This window comes from Carcharhinus amblyrhynchos, chromosome 13 (genome assembly GCF_965287045.1).
Source record: "Carcharhinus amblyrhynchos chromosome 13, sCarAmb.v2.hapA, whole genome shotgun sequence".
NCBI classification, from domain to species: domain Eukaryota; kingdom Metazoa; phylum Chordata; class Chondrichthyes; order Carcharhiniformes; family Carcharhinidae; genus Carcharhinus; species Carcharhinus amblyrhynchos.
In genome coordinates, this window is record NC_137336.1 from 49970689 (window position 1) to 49995181 (window position 24493).

A 24493-nucleotide genomic window follows, 5' to 3' on the forward strand; every position below is an offset into this window, starting at 1 on the left:
ATTCTGCCATCTTTACTCCAGCTGGCTTTTCTATGCCTCCAAACCCATTGTAATGAGGTTGACTCTAATCTGTCCTCTGAAATGGTCTAGCAAGCCACTTAGTTCAAGAGCGATTGGGGGTGAATAATGCATGGTGGTTTTGCCAGTGATGCTCACATCCCAAAAACATATTTAAAAATCCTAGACTCTGGCATTATTGCAAATATCTGTCTTCACCAATGCTTGCTCTGGTGGGAGAAATCTGAAGAAATTAGTGCAGCTACCGTAATAAGCAGGTATGAAATAAATGGTGTTGCCACAATGCAGATAGCGATTGTACCATTGTTCTCAGGAAGGAGCAGTAAGGTCAGAGCTGATGAAAACTGATATAATTTGCTCATTTTGTTTTATTTCTGGTTGGCAGGATAAAAAATAACCACTGAAATTGTCAGACACATCTAGCTTTATTTCTTTATCGGAAAAATCCCAAGAAACACAACCAAAAATACTTTAGTTTCTGCTAGATAGTGACAAAAATACACCACAAGGAGTTATAAATTATTCCTTCCTTTTTTTACATTAGCTTGAAATCAACACGATTGACAATGTAATATTACATGTGAAAACATAAGATGATTCTGCACTTGTGTTAAATACTATTTATTACAATTCTCTATCTACCAAGCTTCAGCTACAAATCTGATAATTCATGTGAAATCTAATGTATAAATCCCCATACTGCATCCCTTAATATCCAGAATTCATATGTACAGCAGTCAATCACTCTGTCCCTTTCCAAGTATAAGCATTGCTGTAGTATGCAGGAACTACAGAGCACCCAGATGTCTGCAGGCAAAGGAGAAATATTTATCAACTGCTCTTCAGCCAACGGCTGAATTACATAAGCTTTATCTGTTTTACTTCTAGAAAAGTGCAGCCACTGAGGGTGACAACATCATATGATTATAACTGTACACGTCAGCTAAACGTGCAAAATTTCATGCACATAAACTGCTCATGCGGGAAATGCTCTATTTCAAATAATGATTTAAATGTGCACGGCTTTTGTCTTCGGGAGAGAGCTCACTGAACACTTTATGAAGGTTATTTCTGAAATTCAATTAAACAATAAGAACAAAGTCATTGAAGACAGATTTCTTCAAGTAGCCTATTTAAAAATGAGTTTATAACGTGAAGTGCAGCAACACCAAACATGCCTTTGTACAAAAAAAACTTCAGAATCAATTACAAATCAACAAGGACAAGGGACAAAAGAAACAATTATTGTATAATCCAAATACTGCTTCTTTTTGGAACTGATACAACAGTCCTTTATGAGCAACCTTAACACCTTTCACTTCGTTTATGTTTTGAAAAAAACGTCAACCCCCCCCAGTAAGTTGTTCAGTGATTATCACTGCTTGAGGATTTTGAATCATGTTCTGCTGGCTTCTCAGCTGATGCAGCAGGCAGCCATGGAGAGACTGACCGAGAAGTGGTCTGTTTAGCCAGGCTGTAATGGCTGATGACCGTGTAGAATCGCCCTCGGGAAGTAGAGTCTTGTGCTGAGTAGTAGGCTTCAAGAGATGCTGGTATACAGCGTTTATGCTGCCGGGAAAACAAAAACAAAATTATCATTACTTGCTTTGCTTTTTACAAAAAATTTCAAAATAACTAACTAGGCTTGAAGTAAAATAAATATATGAAGCTTCTCAATCCCTCAGTCAAGTTAAAATAGTCCCTGTCCAGATACCATAGCCACTGAGAACACCACATCTGAGCTGAGAGTGAAGCTCCTTGTTAATTATTGTGACTGATTATACAAGGCAACCATATATCCATTGCAACAAGGGAAGGTACAAACACAAAATGATTCAAGTCAGCTAGCAATAAAAAAACTTCTTTCCTGTACTTGAGTGGTGTACATTTGTACATTTTACTCACCTTACAATATAAACATTAGTGATATTTTACAGAATTTGGACTTGTTCAAGAGCCAGTCCATGCTTGGATGATTACAAATCCAAGGTACACATCGGTACAGTGCCATCAACTATGCAAACAGAAACTTTCAAACTGCATATCAAGTCCAAATTCAGCATCACCAATGTTTATACAATAAAGATAAGTAAAAGATACACCAGTCAAGTTTAAGTTTATTAGTGTCACAAGTAGTTTCACATTAACACTGCAATGAAGTTGCTGTGAAAATCCCCTAGTCGCTACACTCCGTCGTCTCTTCGGATACACTGAGGGAGAATTTAACATGGCCAATGTGCCTAAGCAGCATATCTTTTGGATTTTGGGAGGAAACAGGAGCACCCAGAAGAAATCCATGCAGACATGGGGATTCTGTAGACTGTAGATTCTGTACAGTGACCCAAGCTGGGAATCAAACCTGGGTCCCTGGCGCTGTCAGGCAGCAGTGCTAACCACTGTACCACCCAGGACTGAAGTTTTTGATAGACAACTAACTGGAATCATGTTGTGTTTGCACCTTCCCTTGTTGCAATGGATTTATGGTTGCTTCGTATAATCAGTCACAATAATTAACAAAGATCTTCACTCTCAGCTCCACTCTTCAGTTACCTTGTAGGTTTTCAGGTTCGGTATTGTCTCCTACAAATTTTCAATCAATGTATTATTTAACTATTGCCCCGGACAGCAGGGTCTATGTTTTGGGCCAAAGTTTTAACAATAGTCAAAGCAGAACAAGTATTATGCTGTAGTAAAATGCGCCCCACTCCCTTAACAGTTCAGAGAACTTGTTCAGTGAATGGTTGAACCATCTAGGTCAGGCAGGTCCAAGATTCAATCTGTCAGCCAGTTGATATCAGCTAGGGCAGTAATAGAGATGCTGCATAAGGCCAGAAATTTCATATTTCATCACTATTGTGCAGTCCTTGCTGGAAATGTGTATATAGTTGCAGAGCGAAAACAGCAACAAATTTAACTGTGGTAACTTCTACATCTGAATTACCTACAACATAATACAATCAAGACTCCACACAAGGGGCAATTGATTGAGGTACCAGATCACATGGGACTACACCTCAGCAGGTAGTCACTATTTTCAGGAGAGAAAATCTGTGAGAAAAGGAGGAAAAGGCCATCGCTCTGTCTAAACAGCTGGATGGCACTGTAGACTGGTGTTATGAAAGTTTGCTGTCTGCCAACACCATAAGATACAGGGCACTCTCATTCCTGTATGATGCAGAGAATAAACCCAGCAAGAATATGGAACAAATTACGATACATTAACCCAGAGACCTCAATCATGTGGGGCATCCTTGCTCAACTATGAATGTTATGAGGCTGTCCTTTCTTCCCCAAAGCTACTTGGTTCCACTAAGTAAAATGGTCACAAAGAGGAACAGTTGCTTCAGTTCGGGACAGGCAGTGGTTTAGTGGTATTGTTGCTAGACTATTAATCCAGAAACTCAGCTAATGTTCTGGGGACCTGGGTTTGAATCCCACCACGGCAGATGGTGGAATTTGAACTAGATTTTTTAAAAAGTCTGGAATTAAAAATCTACTGATGTCCATGAAACCATTGTCAATTGTTGGACAAACCCATTGGGTTCACCAAAATCCTTCAGGGAAGGAAATGTGCCGTCATTACCTGATCTGGCCTACATGTGACTCCATTTGGTTGACTCTCAAATGCCCTCGAGCTACTAAGGATGACAATAAATGCTGGTCAATCAGTGATGCCCATATCCCATGAATGAATAATAAAAAAAAGTTGGCAGAATTTCATGTTGGAACTTAAAAAAGTTATGCCATGCAAAAGAGAGTAAATTCAGTCTCATCAAAGCTCATCTCCCCAGGGTCACTGCAGCTCAGATTGTAGTTAGGAGTCATTTTTTCATTTTGTTTTTGGGAGGATGATGACACTAGCAAAGAATCATTTACAGCACATTCCTAGTTTCCCTGAAAGGCTGAGATGGTCCTTCTGGAACCATTGTGATTTTTTTCAACGAAGGTGCTTTTGCAACGGTATCAAATTATTGGCTGGGATATTTTGGCCTCGCATGTCCCAACACAGTAAAATCCTTCTGAGATCAATGGATCTTTCCATGGTCCACCCGTAGCCCACTTCAATTTCCGTGGCAAGTGGGCAGTAATGTTCCAGCCATTGAATTTTATAGATAGAAGAGGTTCTCTTCACTGAAGAACATCAGTTGGCTCAAGTAGGGTCTACAAAATTCTGCGACTTTCTTGGATATTTTTCTGGAAACAGTCCTCAAATGAATAGGTTTACTTAATTCAGTTTCACAGCTCATCGTGGTTGGATTCTAACTCATGACATCAATACCGTAACAACTAGGCTATTGCATCCCTCTATTCCAAATGCATGCGACAGAAATGGTTTTATTTTAGTAGTCTGACAAGCAAAATTATTACATCAATAAAAAAGGACACGATAGTTAGAAAATTCACTAATTTATTATTAAAGGAAAACAGAACTTTGCGTGGAAATAGTTGTTAATGCTTGCTTTGCCCATCTGTATACGCAACTGTACACATATTCTGTTCAATTTCCTATGTATTCCCAGAGGCCACTGGGAATGACAACACTGTTTCATTCAACTAAACAACATTGCTGAATTTGCAGGCTAGTTTAATTTGGAATGGCATGATTCAATGATATAAAATCAACAAGAATTAAATGTGATTAAGCATATGGGAAGTGTAGCATATAATTGCAAGAATCAACATGAGGTAAACTATTGAATTAAAAATCGTTTTAGCTGATGATCAGGCAGTTAGGCAGCTGTAATCCGTGCTCAATTATATGCTACAGGAATAAAAATTTTGAGCATCAAGTATGTACATGTTATATTCACAAAACTGGATATATGGGGAATGGTTCCCCTTTACATTTTGTGTTTTAAATATAAATATATTTGAACATAATAATTTTACTGATGATTACTTCTTAGCAATCAGCTACTATCACTTACATGTGTAGCAATAGAACCATAATTATTAATCTTTTGGTACACAATGTTACAGTTCTCCATATGTAGGCCAAGTCCCTTAAGGTCCCTTATGAACGAAAACCTGCCTTTATTCATCACCATGTGCATAAAACAATTCCTGGGTTTCACACATCACTACAGTTACAGTAAACTATGTATTGGTATATAAGAGATATGACCACCGTGTTCCATTATTTTCAACAGTGGAAAAAGCATATTGACAAATCCATGCATATAAGCGAAATCTGCCAGTCAAAATTACTTGCAAATGAAATAATTTGCAGAACAAAAAAAAGAACAAAATACCAAAGCAACACAATACCAAAATGTATAACCAGAATCAAGCTACAAAGAGTTAATATACCTTCTGAGGTGAGGCATCAATGTACTTTCCTCAGAAAGGAGATTCTTGCTACCATCATTCATGTCTTTGCTATCGCTAGACTTGCCTATTCCATATAAACAAATATTGTTACAACTGTGCATGGCTACCTAGAATATTGTGCACAGTTTTAGAAATCTTATTGAAGGAAGGATATGCTTGCCTTAGGCTGAAAGGGATGGCATAGTGGCACAGTGCTTATTACTACTGCCTCACAGCGCCATGGACCCGGATTTGATTCCCAGCTTGGGTCACTGTCTGTGGTGTCTGCTCGTTCTCCCAATGGATCGGCTCACGTGCAGTAGTCCCGCACTGCTGGTCTCCTGGTCGCTGGCTAGCTCGTTGACCACTGGCCAGCACAGTAACCCTCATTGCTGGCTACAGAACACCTGAACTACCTGACCTCTGGCCTTCCGGATGTGTCCAGGCTGCCTCGACACCCTGCCATACCTCATTCTTGCCCCCCACTCCCAGCAGTCCTGTTAGTGGGGAATTGTTGTAAACCCTGCTGGAGTGAACCACTCCTGCACCTGAAGACTAGCAGAGGCTGTGGCACCCAGTGGGAAGCCTGCTAAACAGCCTCCGCAGCACAATGCAGTGGGCTGGGGGAATTGCCCCTACTGTGTTTTTCAGTGAATCAAAGAATGTGGGTAGTGGGAAAGCGGAGTTGAGACACAAGATCAACCATGATTACATTGGTCTACTCCTGCTCCTATTCGTTATGCTCTGTTAGAAAGAAGCAGAAAGAAATAAGGCCTTTGTCATTGTCAAGCTGCACACATTTCCAGCTTCAGACCTTTACATTGCCATAGAAGGAATTCAAAGGAATTATCAATGTCTGTTTTCATACAAGACTAGTCATGGCCTGCCATTGTATATTTAATGACAGTCTGCCTATTAAAGAATGCATTGCTTGCATATTGGTATACCCAAAATGGGTTAAACAATCCCAGAAGTCAGGTCTGCAGGGACCCTCAGGTTCATATTTTAATACATAGTCTTCGATTACGATGGCCATTACTCCATAAATTTTGAAGTTTCAAAGTTTATATTATTAGTGCCACAAGTAGGCTTACATTAACACTTCAGTGAAGTTACTGTGAAAATCCCTTAGTCGCCACACTCCAGCACCTGTTCAGGTGCACCAAGGAAAAATTTTAGCATGACCAATGCACCTAACCAGGGAGGAAACCAGAGCACCTGGCGGAAACACATGCAGACACAGGAAGAATGTGCAAACTCCGCACAATGTCCCTGGTACTGTGAAGCAGAAGCGCTAACCATTGTGCCGCTGTGCCACCCTATATTTCTCTCATCCTCAGGCAGTGAGAGAAGAAAGTGATCTTGTGGAGGAATGATGAAAGGATGCCTGTCAGTGTCAGCAAGATGCAGGAATCTGCTGTTTCTGACCTATGTGGATCTATCAATTCGTGCCAGGGTTAATGGGCATGTTGGAGGTGTACCTTCAATTTTCATATTTTACCTGGGATCAGAATTGTGTCTTGAATTATTGCATCATTTTGTTATACAGAAAAGTAGCCTTCAGATGCCAGAAGTTGAAGAAGCACATGTATAGTAGACATGTAGCCAACCTGTATGTCAGTAATTAACCATGCATCACATAGTGTTGCTATTGTTAGATGTCAGTGTGGCCAAGTTTTCAATTGTACATTACACCTTTAAATGCACCCTACTAAGGTATATTTTTTGCTGCATGACATGGTCTTTTGATTTAAAAGGTCTTTTGTTGCATGACATGCAACAAAAGAGTTTTAACTTTGTGTCAGAACTTGGCATGGAGAAAATGCAAATTAGGAAATTCTATGTATGATAGAAGAGTAGAAGAGAATCAATCATTGTGAATTCCAAGTACCAGTGAAAGGAATAGTGCTGAGCTGACCTTCCTTGTGCAGACTTTTGACCATACCTTGGGACCCATTTCAGGCACTGGGAGAAATAAAATCGCAGTTTCACTCAGAAAGCTTTCCTCTACGTTTTGCATTACCTATGGAAAGCAATGTATTTCAAGAGTTTTACTGAATTACAATCTGAAAGCTACATATGGGATCCTCATTAGAAATCCCACTTTAATTGATCTCCATGCTGCAGAATGAGGAACAGGAGAAGGCTGTAAGGAAAGCAAGATTAATCAGGCATCGCCGGAAGACAACTTGACTTCCTGAGCAGCCGTCACTCAGGCACAATTTGCAAGGTCCTTCTCAGGAGTTCTATCTTGGAAAGCTATGTTTCGGTCATAATATTTTATATTATGAATCAGGTGAATAAAGGAGCAGCACTCCAAAAGCTTGTGATTCCAAATAAAACTGTTGGACTTTAACTTGGTGTTGTGAGATTTCTTACCATCTTAGGGTTACCATTGATTAGAAACTGAACCAGCCATAGGTATACTATGGTTACAAGAGCCAGAGGTTGAGAGTTCTGTAGTGAGTTATTCACCTCCCGACTCCCCAAACCTTGACCAACATTAAGAAGGCAAATATCAGGTGTGTGATGGGATACTCCACTTGCCTGGATAAGTCCAACTCCAACAACACTCGAGAAGTTTGACACTATCCAGGACAAAACAGTGCCCATTTGATTGGCACTCCATCAACCACCTTATGCATTCGTTCCCTCCACAAGGTTGGGTCAACATGATTTCACAACCTAATTATCAGTGGGTGACTCCAAAAAGCCTGATGATAACATAGCTTATGTTACAAACCCAGCCCCTCAAGTTCAGGATGAAGATAAAGACGACAACGGCTTCTAGACACATTCATTTGATTTTACTTTGTAACGAATATTTGGAAGTGTTGACTCATCAAACAGATGAAAGTGTTTACAGGAGTTGATGGGTGCTTCTCTGTGTTAACAGAGAGGATGCAGCCTCTGAGGTGGACACACCAGATTTGCCCCAGGAAAAGGATTCTGGCTATCAATGATGAACAGGCAAATCAGCAAGATTCTAAAATCCCTCGGAGTAAAATAATTATCCACTAGTCCTTCCAGAATGCTTTGCAAACTTCTCCAAACAATTCCAAAGACTTGTATTCCTTCGTTAAGTCCTTCTTCATTGAGTTGATTGGCTTGTCTAGATTTCTCTTCACTGAAAAGTAGATGAGGTAAGACGGGAGAAAGTTCAATTGGAGCATAAACACTGGCATGGGATGACTGGGCTAGATTGCCATTTATCCTAAGTAAACACTTTTGCAGATGCTTCTGCAGATGCCACTTATGATAGAGCACAACAAATAAGTCAACCCAGCATATAAGATGATCCCATCTTTTCAGCCATAAATCATGTTTAGATCAATATTAGGGAGGGAATTTCCCTGAATCCTCAACATTGACTCCAGACTTCATAATAAGAACATAAGAACATAAGAAATAGGAGCAGGAGTAGGCCATCCAGCCCTTCGAGCCTGCCCCGCCATTCAATAAGATGCCTCGCAATTTCCTCCTTAATGACAGATTCTAACATTTTACCTACCACAGACGTTAAACTAACCGGCCTATAATTCCCCGCCTTTTGCCTGAAGTCTTATGGCATCACGTCAAACATGGGAAAGGAAACCTCCTCCTGATTGCTACCCACTCTCCTCAGCGGATGAATCAGTACTCTTCCACATTGAACACCAATTAGGAGAAGCATTGAGGATGACATCTGCACAGAATGTATTCTGAATGGCAGACTCTAGGAACTCAACACTGGCACTGTGGAGCAATTGCAGCAAAACTGTGCTGGGTACAATGCAGGAAGGGCATGCCACACAGCAGCAGACATACCTAAACATGAGGTGTCCACCTGATGAAGCCGCAACACAATGCTATTTGCATGCCAAACATCATTATCAGCATGTGATGGACAGAGCTTAGACATCCCACAACCAACAGGTCTAAGCTCTGCAGTCCTGCTACATCCAGTTGTGAATGGTGGTGGACAATTAAACAACAAACTGGAGAAAGTTCCACATGAATCCACATTTGTGCAAAAGACATGGCTGAAGTATTTGCAACCATCTTCAGCCAAAAGTGCTAAGTGGATGATCAATCTCAACCTCCTCTGGATATCCCCAACATTACAGATGTCAGTCTTCAGCCAATTTAGTTCACTCCATGTGATATCAAGATCACAACTGAAGGCATTGGTTCCAGCAAAAGCTATAGGCCCTGACAATATTTTGGCAACAGTAATGAAGATTTCCACTCCAGAGCCAACTGCGCCCAATAGCCAAGCTATTCCAGTACAACTACAGCACTGAAATCTACCTGGAAACGTGGAAAATTTCCCTGCTATGCGCTGTCTGCAAAAAGCAGGACAAATTCAATTACAGCTCTGTAAGTTCACTCTCGACCATTAGCAAAGTGACAGAAGCTGCGATCAATGGTACTATCAAGGGACACTCAGCATCAACCTGCTCACTGATGCTCCGTGTGGGTTCTGCCAGAGCAACTCAGCTCCTGACCTCATTCCAGCCTGGATCAGAACACAATGAAAAAGCTCAACTCCAGGTGAGCTGGGAATGACTCAACTCAGCATTTGACTGAGTGTAGCATCAATAAGCCCAAGCAAAACTGATCAATGGGTATCCAGGGGAAAACTCTCCACCAATTGGGAGTCAAACTGGCACAAAGCAAGATAGCTGAGGTTGTTGGAGGTCAATCATCTCCATCATGAGTTCTTCAGGGTAGTGTCCTATGCCCATCCATCTTCAACTGTTTCACCAATTTCCCACTAAGGGAATTCAAGGAATTCACCAACTTCCCACTAAGGTCAGAATGAGGATGCATCCACTTGTTTGAATGAGTGCAGCTCCAACAATACACAAGAAATTTGACACCATCCAGGACAAAGCAGCCCGTTTGATTGGCACCATATCCACTGCCACCTTATATATTCATTTCTTTCACCACCAAAGCACAGTGGCAGCAGTGTGTACCATGTACAAAATGCCTTGCAGCAACTCAGCAAGTCACCTTCAATAACATCTTGTAACTCCATGAAGTCTACCACCTAGAAGGATAAGGGAAGCAGATGTATGGAAACACCACCACCTGGAAGTTTCCTTCCAAATCACACACCAACCTGATTTGGAACTATATTGCCACTCTTTCACTGTTGCTGGGTCAAAATTTTGGAATATAAGTTGACCTCTCTTTACTGCTAAGAAATGTTATATTTGCAATAGTCAATCGCAATTTTTCACCTCGGAAATGCTTGTTTTACTCACCTGATAAATTGGTGTATGGGATCAAGGAGGCAATATAAACTTGGTGACTAAGAAGATGTGCAGGAATCCAAGATAAACCCACACAGAGCAGATAGCACATGACAAATGGCAAAAATAATGAAACACAAAGCTGATTTCAAGCTAAAAGTTATAACATTTCCTAACTCGTCAAGTAACTACGCTGCAGCAAAAGGCTTCAGTGTTCATGAAAAAACTGGTGTGAGAATGGAAGAAGAACAAATCTGCCTTTTAAGATCAAGTGTGCCATCAGAACAGGGACCAGCCTCTGACCTGATCTGAGAAGTATGTATCAGAATGGATCCTTAAAAATTGTAAGGATGCATCATCGCAATGCAATGCATGAATATGCACTGAAGTGGACCAAGTCAAATCGCAAGTGGGGCATCCCTTGTTCAAAGGCACTCAGTGCCAGATCAAGGAACACAGCAACAGGGAGAATCACCCCTTGCCCTTGCTGCCTGTGACCTTCATCGCATCTCTCATTCACCTGTTGCCTAGCATTGCCAGCAATTTTGAACCTTGGTAGAAACATTACCAGCAACTGCCATCATGCCCCCCAAAGATGCACATTTGCCAGCTACTGGTGGATTCAAAATGTTAACTCTGTTTCTCTCACCACCAAGTTGCCAGACCTGCTGACTTTCTCCTTATTTTCTGTCTTTGTTTAAGATTTTCAACACTCACAGTATTTTGCTTTTATTTTGGCATGTGATTTGGCAGGAAGTGATGTGGGGCTCTCACCATCTCTTTCTAGCCAGTAGGTGAGACCTGCATTGTCTCCATTCAATGTTACCCTATGTCTCACCATGTATCATTTTCTTATCTATACTTCAGGCTGCAGAGTGAAAAGGCAAGAGTTAATGGTGGGATTCATGAGAGGTCATCAGTGTTTCAAAGGCATCTGCAGAATTTTGTTCTGCAGCATTCTTTTCAACCGTTCTACTCAATGCCACAGTCACTCCACATTATCAACTGTACTACTGTATGTGATGGCTTCTTGGTATTCCAACAATGGCATCCCACAACTCTCATCCCACCACTCTTATCCCACAACATTGAGAACTTTGTTTCCTGGGCAACATTTTTGACAATTCTAATCTACTTTCAAAAATTTTAAACCTCTTCACAAAAAAAATCAAATTTATAACTTAACCAAATGTATGTATGTACAACCAAATGTATGATTGCATTTGATACAAAGATAGGTTGGGAAGTGTATTGTGAAGAGGACATAAGGAATCTGCAAAGAGATGTAGATAGATTATGTCGGTGGGCAGAGTTTCGACAGATGGTGTATAATTGTGGGAACAAGTGAATTTGACCACTTTCGCAAGGAAAGCAGGTATTATTTAAATGGAGACAGATTACAGAACTGTATGGTACAGAGGAATCTGGGTGTCCTGGTACATCAATCACAAAAAGTTAGCATGTACGGAAAGCAAATAATTAGCAGGGCAAATGGAATATTGCCATTTATTCCAAAATGGTCTTGCTACAGTTCTACAGGGCATTGGCGAGGGGCCACATCTGGAGTACTGTGTGTACAGTTTTGGTCTCCTTATTTAATAAATAATGTGTTTAAAGCAGTTCAAAGAAGGTTCACTTGACTGATACCTGAACTGAGGGATTATTTTATAAGGAAAGGTTAGACAGGCAATGTCTGAATCCACTGGAGTTTAAAAGAATGAAAGGTGATCTAATTGAAGCATACAAGATCCTGAGGGATCTTGACAGGGTAGACCCTGAAAGAACGTTGTGGGAGAAAGTAGAATTACAAGACATAGTTTAAGAATAAGGGATCACCCATTTAAGATAAAGATGAGAATAATTTTTTTCTGTCAGAGAATAATGAATCTTTGAAACTATTCTTCCCCCAGAGAGCGGTGGAGGCAGGATCTGTGAATATTTTTAAGGTAAAGGTCAATATATTCTTGATTAACAAGGGGGTCAAAGGTTATCAGGGCTAGGAAGAATGTGCATTGTGGCCACAGTCAGATCAGCCATGATCATATTGAATGGAGGAGCCAGCTAACGGGGCCAAATGCTCCTGCTCCTGATTCTTATGTACATGTGTTCACAAAAAATCTACTTTGTCTTAAAAAATGTAAATATATTTCCGTTTCCAATAAAGTTATTACTCTTCTACTGGAATCTTAACCACATATCTCCTCAAATTTACAATGGTGGTCAATACCATTAATAATACAAGATGCTATACTAAAATTCATATTTATATGGCCATATTATGTCACATTTGAGTCAAAAACTGATGTCAATCATGATGAAATTGTGACAAGTGACTAGCCATTGCTCTGCTAATAGCTTCAAATTCTATTAACTTGAAAGTAGGATTGGTTATTCTATGAATCCAGTGCGTCTAAGGAAGCAGCATTCCTGTTTCTCAACCCTTACCTTATAAACAAATCCATCTGGGCAACTATGATCGTAGGTGAAGGCTTTGTATACCACAAGGAACACGATACAGGCAAGAAATGCAAGAGCAAGGAAAATGAGAATGGTAACCTGTAACACAAGAAAATATAAAACCAGGTGAACAACTTCAAAATTCTTAGTAAGTAGACTGGTTATGTTCACAAACATCAAACAATTTCATTTAACATTTTAACACTTTTTTGACTCGTATGCTTTCATTTTATAGACTGCTCAATACAAATATCTCCCAAGTGCCAAATAACAATTCAACAATCATCTGAAGTTTCTTGGAAAAAATATTTCATTACTAACATCTATTACTGTAATTCAATCATATGCAGTGGCAGGTTTCTTGCAAGTTTGACTTTCTCATTTTACACTGTCTGAAGCTTTGATTGTCAGTCGCAGCAGCCTTTGTTTATTCCCATCTGCATCAGTAAGCAGCACAATGTTATGGAAAAACTTTTCATAAAATGATTACTTCCAGTAAATGAATTTTGCTGTGAGGCATGTAAACGATTTGCATACTTCAAACTGAATAAATAACATGGTAATTTTGACAAAAGTGTGACAAAATTTTGTTCTTATGTTCTTATATGTTCTTATGTTCAAAATTATGTTCTTATGTTCTTATTTTGGTTGTGCCCTAATCACAAAATATTACCTAATTTTAGAATTTCATGTAGGGATGAAGATCGAGTTATCAATGCTCATGCAGTTCCACCAGTTAAGCAAACAGCTTAGTACCATAATTCAACGAAAACTTAAGTGAGGCAAACGTTCAGTGACAGAAGCTATGCTTCTGGACTTAATATTGACAATAACATCACAATCATTTTCAAAATGTATTAGAAATTGTTATTAACCCTGTGGGGAAGCACTATATTAATTCATTCCTAAATCGTTCCCATAGTGCCAATTCTAACCTCCAACAAGAACTGAGAATGAGACAAGCAGGTTGGAAGTAAACTCATTTCAGCTCAACACCACAAGACCACCATGAGATCTGGATCATTTTAATTTTAGGTCTAGTACCATTCTTCAGAATTGATTCTCACGCCAGGAGCAATGTGGAAGTTGGCAGGCCTGAGCATGGCAAGGGACCATCATCACAAAACTACAGTAAGGTCATCGGCACTCAGAGCTGTGTCAAGGAATGACAGGGATCAAGCTCAATTGTGAACGGGTTGGCAAGGTTGTGAGGGAGCAGAGGGGAGGGGGCGGCAGGCTCCCAAAGGAGCATTTCTGCTCTTGTCAAACACAAGTAAACACTCAAAATGCAACTATTTATTTTATCTGCCCTATATCAGGCCCACTCCTATGTAAACCAGATTCTCTACTGAGGGTGGCACATGCGCATGATGAGGTAAAAATCTTGTCATACCCTGAGTAACATCACACACCAGCTTCTGCCTTTCAACATTGGCACTGCCTCCTGGAGCAAGCACCTCTGCTGTCCTAACAAGTCTGCAAACAGTGGCAAGTAGAAGGTGAGTTGTCATATTGCAGATATTTCGCCCCTTCAGGACTCATTTTTATCAGAGGCTAGAAGTGAAAAACCCTTATTATTGGCTTGCACATGAAAAGGGAACACTCTGATGAGTAATTGGTAGCCACTGGTGTCTGTGAATCATGTCACAGCAAAGATAACAAACCTCAAGACAGGCTGGGGAGAAACTGGAAAGCTGGTGACGCAACACATCACCATCAAACAAATTAAACCTGGCTGGCATAGGACGAAAAGATTTCTGTGGCATTAAGCATCTAAAAACTGGCTCCATTACAGTGAAAAACCTGTTAGACTTTAACCTGGTGTTGTGAGACTTCTTACTGTGTTTACCCCAATCCAACGCCAGCATCTCCACATTACGACAACCATCGAGACCACAAACTGCCGGCTCCAAGAAGATCGCGCATAGCAACACAGACATCAAGTTTCTACAAAGATGCAAGAAAGCAGACAAGATACCAGAAGTTCTACAGATCACCAACCCACACAGGTCAACCTATAACACAGACTACACTGAGAGACATTGCCATCATACCTCTCCCACACTCCTCAACCACCTCATACACAAGCTCTACAGCAAACGCCGCAGCCTGGAAACCAAGATAGAATCCATGTTCTCAACTTGCGTTCAGGACACAGACCAGCTTCGAAACTCTGACGAGCAAACGAAACAAAGGAACTACACCATCTACATGCATACCAAGTACAGGAAACTTGAGAAACTCAGCATCACCACCAGCAGCAACCAAGCCTTCACTGGTACCGTAGTAGAAAAAAGTACCACTGCAGGGAAGTCCATTGTCAACTTGTCGGACTCAACCAGATGAAATCGAAGTTCTCAGCCAAGGGCTCAATTTTTGCCCCACTAGACCCCATCAGTCTCGCAGCAGACACAGAGGAATTCATCAGGTGAATGAGGCTGCGGGAGTTCTTCCACAAACCCCAAGAGGCCAACAGCAAACACAGTGAGACAGCCAATGAACTGTAACAGCCAAAAGGGAGATCCACAGTGCAGCAACCGAAGAGGAAAGAGTCGAATTGGACTCCTCTGGAAAGCCGCTGCCCTCGACTTGACATGTACGCCCAAGACATCAGAAGGAACGTCAACATCAGATTCATCAGCTGCATTCACAAGACAGTCCCGAACATCACCCATGCACAACGTAACGCCATCCACGCTCTCGAGACCAACCGCAACATTGTCATCAAACCAGCAAAGTAGGGGCCATCATCATACTGAACAGAACAGATTACTGCAAAGAAGTATACCGACAACTGAACAACGAGGAATGCTCCAGACAGTTACCCACAGATCCGACCAAAGAACACACCCATCAACTCAACACCCTGATCAAGACCTTTGATCCAGACCTTCAGAGAACCATCCGTGCTCTCATCCCATGTATTCCCCGCATTGGAGATTTCTACTGCCTCCCAAAGATACACAAAGCAAGCACACCCGGCCATCCCATTGTATTGGGCAATGGGACCCTGTGCAAGAACCTCTCCAGCTATGTTGAGGGCATCCTGAAACCCATTGTACAAAGAACCCCCAACTTTTGTCACAACACTGCGGACTTCGTACAGAAACTCAGCCCACATGGAGCAGTTGAACCAAGAGCACTCCTCATCACAATGGATGTCTCGGCACTCTACACCAACATCCCACACAATGATGGCATTGTCGCAACTGCCTCAGTACTCAATGCCAGTTTCCAGATGCAATTTTACAACTCATCCGCGTCATCCTGGACTAGAATGTCTTCACCTTCAACAATCAGTTCTTCATCCAGACACACGGTAAAGCCATGGAGACCAAATCTGCACATCAATATGCCAACATCTTCATGCACAGGTTCGAATAAGACTTCTTCACCACACAAGACCTTCAACCGGTGCTGTCTACTAAATACACCAATTACATTTTCCTTCTTTGGATTCATGGTGAACAATCACTGAAACAACTACATGATGCCATCAACAAGTTCCATCCCACCAACAGACTCACCATGGACTACTCTCCGGAGTCGGCTGCACTCTTGGACACACGCATCTCCATTAAGGACGGACACCGCAGCACCTCACTGTACTGCAAGCCCACGGGTAACCTCACGATGTCCCACTTCTCCAGCTTCCATTCTAAACATGTTAAAGAAGCCATCTCCTACAGACAAGCCCTCCGTATACACAGGATCTGCTCAGTTAAGGAGGATTGCAACTGACACCTCCAGACGCTGAAAGATGCACTCATAAGATCAACAGTTCCAACGCGTCACAGCGATAAACTGCACCGACCTCCTCAGAAGACAAACACAAGACACAGTGGACAGAGTACCTTCATCATCCAGTACTTCCCCTGAGCAGAGAAGCTACGACATCTTCTCCAGAGCCTTCAACATGTCATTGATGAAGATGAACGTCTCGCCAAGGCCATCCCCACATCCCTATTTCTTGCCTTCAAACAACCACACAAACTCAAACAGACCATTGGTCACAGCAAAATACCCAGCCTTCAGAAGAACAGTGACCACGACACCACACAACCCTGTCACAGCAATCTCTGCAAGACATGCCGGATCATCGACATGAATGCCATCATCTCACATGAGAACACCATGCACCAGGTACACGGTACATACTCTTGCAACTTGGCCAATGTTGCCTACCTGATACACTGCAGGAAAGGATGTCCTGAGGCATGGTACACTGGGGAGACCATGCAGATGCTACGACAACAGATGAATGAACACCGTTTGACAATCATCAGGCAAGACTGTTCTCTTCCTGTTGGGGAACACTTCAGCGGTCACAGGCATTCGGCTTCTGATCTTCGGGTAAGTGTTCTCCAAGGTGGCCTTCACGACACATGGCAACGCAGAGTTGCTGAGCAAAGACTGATAGCCAAGTTCCGCACGTATGAGGACAGCTGCACCTGAGATCTTGGGTTCATGTCACACTATCTGCAACCCCCATGACTTGCCTGGACTTGCAAAATCTCACTGTCTGGAGATAATACACATCTCTTTACCATGTGCTTAACACTCTCTCCACTCATCGTCTGTACCTTTAGGACTTGATTAGCTGTAAAGACTCGCATTCCAATCATTATTCTATAAATTGAGTTTGTGTCTTTATATGCCCTGTTTGTGAACAGATCTCCCTCCCACTTGACGAAGGAGCAGTGCTCCGAAAGCTAGTGGTGTTTGCTATCAAATAAACCTGCTGGATTTAACCTGGTGTTGTGAGACCTCTCACTGTGTTTACCCCAGTCCAACATTGGCATCGCCACATCATGACTCTCCATTACAATGCAGCAGCCAAGTTTCAAAATCCTGCCATTATTTCAGTTTCAAGTTGATGTGTTTCATCCTTACAAAGCAGAGCATTGAAATGTCCATCTTTCACAAGTCCCAGCAGTTACTAATGTGTGGGCAAGTGATCCATCTACAGCACCCGAGGGTGAGGGTGAGTTGCTACTTCACACAAATAAGAAAATAGATTCTAGAACAGTCCCCCCATCTGAAACTGAAATGTTAGCTGGTGGTCTAAATATATATTTAATTTGCCATATCAGTCTATTGCAGTGTTTTATTTCATTCTTTCATAGGATGAGGACATGATTGACTAGACCAGCATTTGCTGCCCATCCCTAATTTGCCTTGAACTAGGCTATTTCAGAGGGCAGATAAGAGTCAATCACATTTCTATGGATCTGGAATCATGTGTAGGTCAGATCAGTAAGGATGGCAGATTTCCTTCCTTAAAGGATGCCATGATGTGGAGATGCCAGCATTGGACAGGGATGGGCACAGTAAGAAGTCTCACAACACCAGGTTAAAATCCAACAGGTTATTTGGTAGCACAAGCTTCCAGAGAACTGCCCCTTCATCAGGTGAGTCACCTGATGAAGGGGCAGTGCTATGAAAGCTTACTGTCCCTAGAGGATATTAGTGAATCAATTTTTTTATATCAACAATTGTTTCACAATCATCCTTACATGTCTAATTCCAGTTTTTTTTTACTGAATTCAAATTCCATCACCTGCCATGTGTGATTTGAACCCGATCCCCAGAGCATTATTCTGGGTCTCTGGATTACAGTGTCCATGTGAAACTATAAATACTCTCTTGCGCTGGGATTTTGTGGTCCAGCCCGTCACGAGTGGAATTGGAAAATTTGGAGAGGCAGCGGGACTGGAAAATCTTGGCTGCGGGCTGGAATGGAAAATCATACCTTTAGTCTTTTCATATGCATTAATAAATGTGAATGTTTTCAATAAAATTTGTGGTATTTAAAATTTTAAAATATGGACAACAATAATGTTTGCTCAGCTATGTAAGAACATCAGCATGCGTATTTATGTTGGTTGGAATTTTCCTGCCAGCAGGACCTTCTGGTCCCACCAACATCACACCCCTGGGATTCCCAGTGGTGAAGGTGTATTCAATGGGAAACCCCATTAACAATGGCAAGATCAGAAGATCCCGCTGTAGGCTGCCTCCATGAAACATGCAGCGTGTTGTGTGGAAAATCACACCCCCATTATCATTAGGAAATAACCAGTTGTTTCCTAATTGAAATGCTCAGTGTATTCTGTATAGCCAAAAGGAAACACTTCAATACGTTTTCTGAAGTTTTGCATAGCACTTGGTCTTAATTTAAATTTAATTGATAGTTTACAATATTTCAAAATTGAACTTTTCTTAATTTTTAATGAGCTGCTCTCATTGACAATGAGACTTATAACTGGAGAGTTAAGTATATTTTTTTAAACAGAACAGACACAGCAACAGCACTGACACTGTCATTTTTGAAAGGTGACTGTGGAGGCTCCATTTACAACACATTAACAAATTCTCTGACAAAATCTTAAAACAGTTACAGACAAACAAAATACATCATATATACATAATAAATGTCACTTCTCACAGTGGCGTATGCTTTAGAAATAAAATGGAAATAATGTGCCTCAGTCTAATTTCCCCCCACACATTAACAGAAATCGTGAAAGGTCAGCAACAAAGAACTAAGAACTGAGAGGGCAGCATCCCTAAGAACTAACACCACTGATGACATTCAGGATGGCTAAGCCCAAATTGTCAACCGCTGTGTGCTGTTGGTGCCAAGGGTAAAGCTTTATGATTCGATCCATATCTGATGGGTACAGTCTATTTTTTGAACAGGGCTACTAGAAGGAATAGCCTCTCATCTCTTCATATCCACCAAGAAAAACAAACTAAAAAGAAAAGCATGTTTAAACTTATAATTTGTTCAGCGAGGTTTATCTTTACAGTGTGAATCATCAGATTTATTGTCACTCTTAATGTCATCCGGACAATTTTTCAATAAAACACAAAGGACACGATCTTACTGGCCAATCACCCTCACTGCCACTGCAAGTGAGGATGGAAAATTTGGCGCTCAGCCAAATCTTGATTCACTGCAGTGGGACCAGAAAATTCCACTGGCATGAATGGCCTAAGATTCCATCCAAAGTTTTCTGTAAGGAATATTTATTAAACAATACACACTACTGAGATATACTGCCACCAGGCAAGTTTGGTAAGTGCAAAATTAATGTTATGAAGTTATGTTATTTAAAATATTGCTGGAGACTTCAATTTGAGATTTAATTTTTTTATTCATTCACGGGATTGCAGACCAGTATTTATTATTCACACCTAATTATCTTAAGAAGGTAGTGATCAACTAATTACCTTCTTCCTTCTTGCACTGTATTTAACCATGTGATGTAATTTCAGGAGGAAATTCGAGGATTTTGATCCAGTGATAGTGAAGGAAGGCAAATGGCATCAAAACTGGAAGGTGGTAATGACGAACTAGAGAGGACTGGTATTTGGCCAGGATGGATTCTTCCTGTGTATTGTGGACAAGACAAACCTGGGCATTTTCCACTCCAACCAAAGGAGAGTTTCCCACTGATTTCAGTTCAATTTTGCCAGAGTTCTTTGATGCCACTCTTGAAATCAAGGACTGTCATTATAACCTTTCCTCTTGAGCTCAGCTCCTTTGTCAATGTTTGAACAAAGGTGCAATGCAGTTGGACACCAAGTGTCCCTGGTAGAACTCAAACCAAGTGTCAGTGATCAGGCTATTGCAGTGTAAATATCACTTGATTACTTGGTCGAGGATACTGATGAGGCAATAATTGGTGAGGTTGGATTTGCCAAGGCATACCAGGGCAACTTTCAACATTGTCAGGTAGGTGCCTATGTTGCAGCTGTACTTAAAGGGCCTGGCTAAAGGCAAGAATACAAATCTTCAGTATTATTGCCAGGATGTTGTCAAGGTCCATAGCCTTTGCAGTACCCAGTGCCTTTATCTGTCTCTTGATATCATGTGGAATTAATCAAATTGGCTGCAGACTGACATCTGAGATGCTGGGGATCTTGGAGGAGGATGAGATGAATTATCCACTTAGGCCTTCTTTCTGAAAATGGCTCTGATGGTTCACCCTCACCTTTAACACTGATCTGTTGAAGTATCCTCATCCCCACAACACTCCTAACCCATCATTGAGGATGGGGACATTTGCAGAGCCTTCTTCTCTGGTTAGCTGTGAAATTGTCCACTGCCATTCATGGTAGGTTACAGAGCTTTGATCTGATCCATTGGTTATGGGATCACTTAGCTCTACGCTGCTTCGCCTGTTTAGCATGCATGCATTTCTGTGTTATAGATTTACCAGGCTGCTATCTAATTTTATGCTATGACTATCCCTACTCTCAGCATGATCCCCTACGCTGCTCATTGAACCAGGTTGGCCCCTGGGCTTGATGGGTAATCATGCAGTGAGGGATATGCAAGGTCACAGATTGTGGTTAAATACAATTCTGTTGCTGCTGTTGATGGCCCATGGCATCCCATGGATGACCAGTTTTGAGAGGCTAAATCTGTTCTGAATACACTTTGTAAGGTAAATGGAGGGTGTGCTGTGCAGCAGTTGCAGCAGCAACTTTTCTCATCCTCTGCATTTAATGGAAGGCAAGTTACCTAAGGCTGACTCTGATTTAAACCTGAGTATGGGTTCAGAATCTAGAAGAGGATGTGAGAGTTGGCTTCATCATAGGAGAAAGAAGGAAATTAGCCTAAAAAATAGACAGCCTGTTTGTAGCATTTATAGCATTAAAAATAATATTGTTACTTGTAGGCCACGGAAGGTGCAGCTCGTTTTCAAGGAAAGATTTTGCTTTAATTATCAAACTATACATTCCAAGTACAGTGGCCAGAGTATTATATTAAATGTTTCTATTAGTGCGCTTATAACAAGACTTACAAACATATGGATTAGGATTACTTAAGACTTAAGGGGCGGCACAGTGGTTAGCACTGCTGTCCCACAGTGCCAGGGACCTGGGTTCGATTCCCAACTTGGGTCACTGTCTGTATGGCGTTTGCATATCCTCCCCATGTCTGTGTGGGTTTCCTCTGGGTGCTCTGGTTTCCTTCCACAGTCCAAAATATGTGGGTTAGGTTGATTGGCCGTGCTAAATTGCTCCTTAGTGTTAGGGGAATGTCAGAGAGGGAGATTAGTAGGGTAAATATGTGGGGTTACAGAAATAGGGCTTGGGTGAGATTGTTGTTGATGCAGACTCAATGGACCGAATGGCCTCCTTCTGCACTGTTTAATCCTATGACTGGGCCACTTGGATCAAATAAATTGGTTGGACTTAAACCTGGTGTTGTCAGGCTTTTTACTGGGCCACTTGGCCCATTGAGCCTGGGAACAGAAGGATATAAACGAATGGTCTAGTTGGGCGCATGAGCAGCACAGGCTTGGAGGGGTGAAGGGCCTGTTCCTGTGCTGTACTGTTCTTTGTTCTTTGCTTTTCAGTAAGATCATGGCTAATCTGATTCCCACCTACCCCTGATAAGCTGTCACTTGCTTGGTGACGAAGAGTGTGTCTACTTCTGCCTTAAAAATATTCAAAGACTCTACTTCACCACTTTTTGAGAAAGAATGATGACACAAAAAAAAAGTCTCTTCGGCTCTGATCGAAATGGATGACATTTTATTCTTAAATAGTGGGACTCTTACTAGATCTTCCCACAAGAGGAAACATCCACACCATTCTCACCAGAAGCGACCTTGTCAAGACCTCTTAGATCTTATATGCTTCAATTAAGTTGCCTCTTACTCTTCTAAATTCCAGGGGGTACAAGCCTAGCCTGTCCAACCTTTTCTCAGAAGATCCATTCCAGGTATTAGTCTACTAAGCCTTCTCTGAACTGCTTCCAATGTATTTACATCCTTCCATAAATAAGGAAACTTACATTGAACTTAGCACTCCAAATGTGGTCTTACCAACGCCCTGTGTAACTTATATATGATTTTGATTTGATGTGATTTATTATTGTCTCATGTATTAACATACAGTGAAAAATATTGTTTCTTGCACACTATACAGACAAAACTCACTGTTCATAGGGAAGGGAACTAGAAAGTGTAGAATGTAATGTTAGCTATAGTTAGGGTATAGCGAAAGATCAACTTAATTCAGGGAAGGTTCATTCAAAAGTCTGATGGCAGCAGGGAAGAAGCTGTTGGTGTGTGTCCGTTGATACGTGACCTCAGACTTTTGTACCTTTTTCCTCATGGAAGAAGATGGAACAGAGAATGTCCAGGTGCATGGGGTCCTTAATTATGCTGGCTGTTTGCTGAGGCAGCGAGATGTGTGGACAGAGTCAATGGATGGGAGACTGGTTTGCGTGATGGATTGGGCTATATTCACGACTTTTTGTAGCTCCTTGCGGTTTTGAGCAGAGCAGGAGCCACACCAAGCTGTGAAACAACCGGAAAGAATGCTTTCTATGGTACACCTGTAAAGGTTGGTGAGAGTTGTAGCTGACATGCCACATTTTCTTAGTCTTCTGAGAAAGTAGAGGCATTGGCCTGCTTTCTTAACTATAGCGATGGCATGGGGGGATCAGGACAGGTTGTTGGTGATTTGCACACCTAAAAACTTGAAGCTCAGATCATCACCAGCCATCTTTTCAAAGGATGTCCTTTGTCATTAATCAACCATCGAAGCAAGTTGGAGCTGTGAACAGCCTTGGCACTGGAGTGATGTAGAATGTAGACATCGTGGGAGCTGCCAGGGTATCTTGCACAGACTTGTAGAATCTGGGTTTTATGGTCATTAACTATCTGAACATTCAAGGAATGAGACCCCTTCCTGTGACAAAGGCCCCACCAGCTGGCTGGTTGGTGCCTTGATGGCCACATGGATTCAATTAATGGCACCCTGAATGCGGGCGAACCCTCTGGACTGCTCGGTCTTTCTTTTAAATTTGCTCAGGGGATGTTGGCATTGCTGGATTGCTGCATTTATTGCCCATCCCTAATCAAGTCTGACTGACTTGATCCATCTTGAAATTAATGAATGCTCTTACTTGCTTTAACAGAGTGGGATGGGGCCACAATGTCCCCAGAGCTCCAGATGAAGTTCAACTCTTCAAAGAATGCAGTGAAAAGGCTCAAAATGCTCCAGACCAAACCTTTAGCTAACTCGAAAAAAATCTTAACTCCTCAATCTGGCTTTGGGCTCTTTTATCCTGCCCTTGGATGAGAAAACTGCAAAAACAGATTGGCCTCCTGTCCATTGCCCGTGCACTGACCTAAAAACTGCACAGACAATATAATATTATGGTCAGTTGGAGAATTAATCACTTCAAGTGGCTCCAAAGTTGCCAGCGGGCATGCCACCGACTGGTATCTGCGCCCACTGACCAAAATATCACATGAGTGTGCAATTAAGTCAGGATGTGTGCCCACCTGGGGTGCGTAAAATACTTCCCATGATTTCCCTTTCACAAAGCCATGATTGATAATTCAGATATATTAGTCTGAAATTTAATGTTTTAAAATCCAATATCCATAAATTACTAAAGGAGTTTTAGACTGTTATGCACATTATTAGTAAATTCA

At 41.5% G+C, this 24493-nt stretch overlaps 1 protein-coding gene across 2 annotated transcripts in view; it reads right to left on the reverse strand.

Annotated features, from left to right (window-relative positions):
* Positions 1-411: 411 nt before the first annotated feature.
* The window catches only part of nsg2 (neuronal vesicle trafficking associated 2), an 81583-nt gene continuing 57501 nt past the window's right edge, over positions 412-24493 (reverse strand). The window contains exons 4-5 of one of the 2 annotated variants that reach the window (XM_080201111.1): positions 13014-13124; positions 412-1587 (exon numbers count right to left, since the gene is read on the reverse strand). In XM_080201111.1, the coding sequence (XP_080057237.1) occupies positions 1384-1587; positions 13014-13124 (315 nt within the window). In that variant the 3' untranslated portion in view covers positions 412-1383. The remainder of the gene's footprint in view (positions 1588-13013; positions 13125-24493) is intronic. The other variant, XM_080201110.1, reaches the window with a different exon arrangement.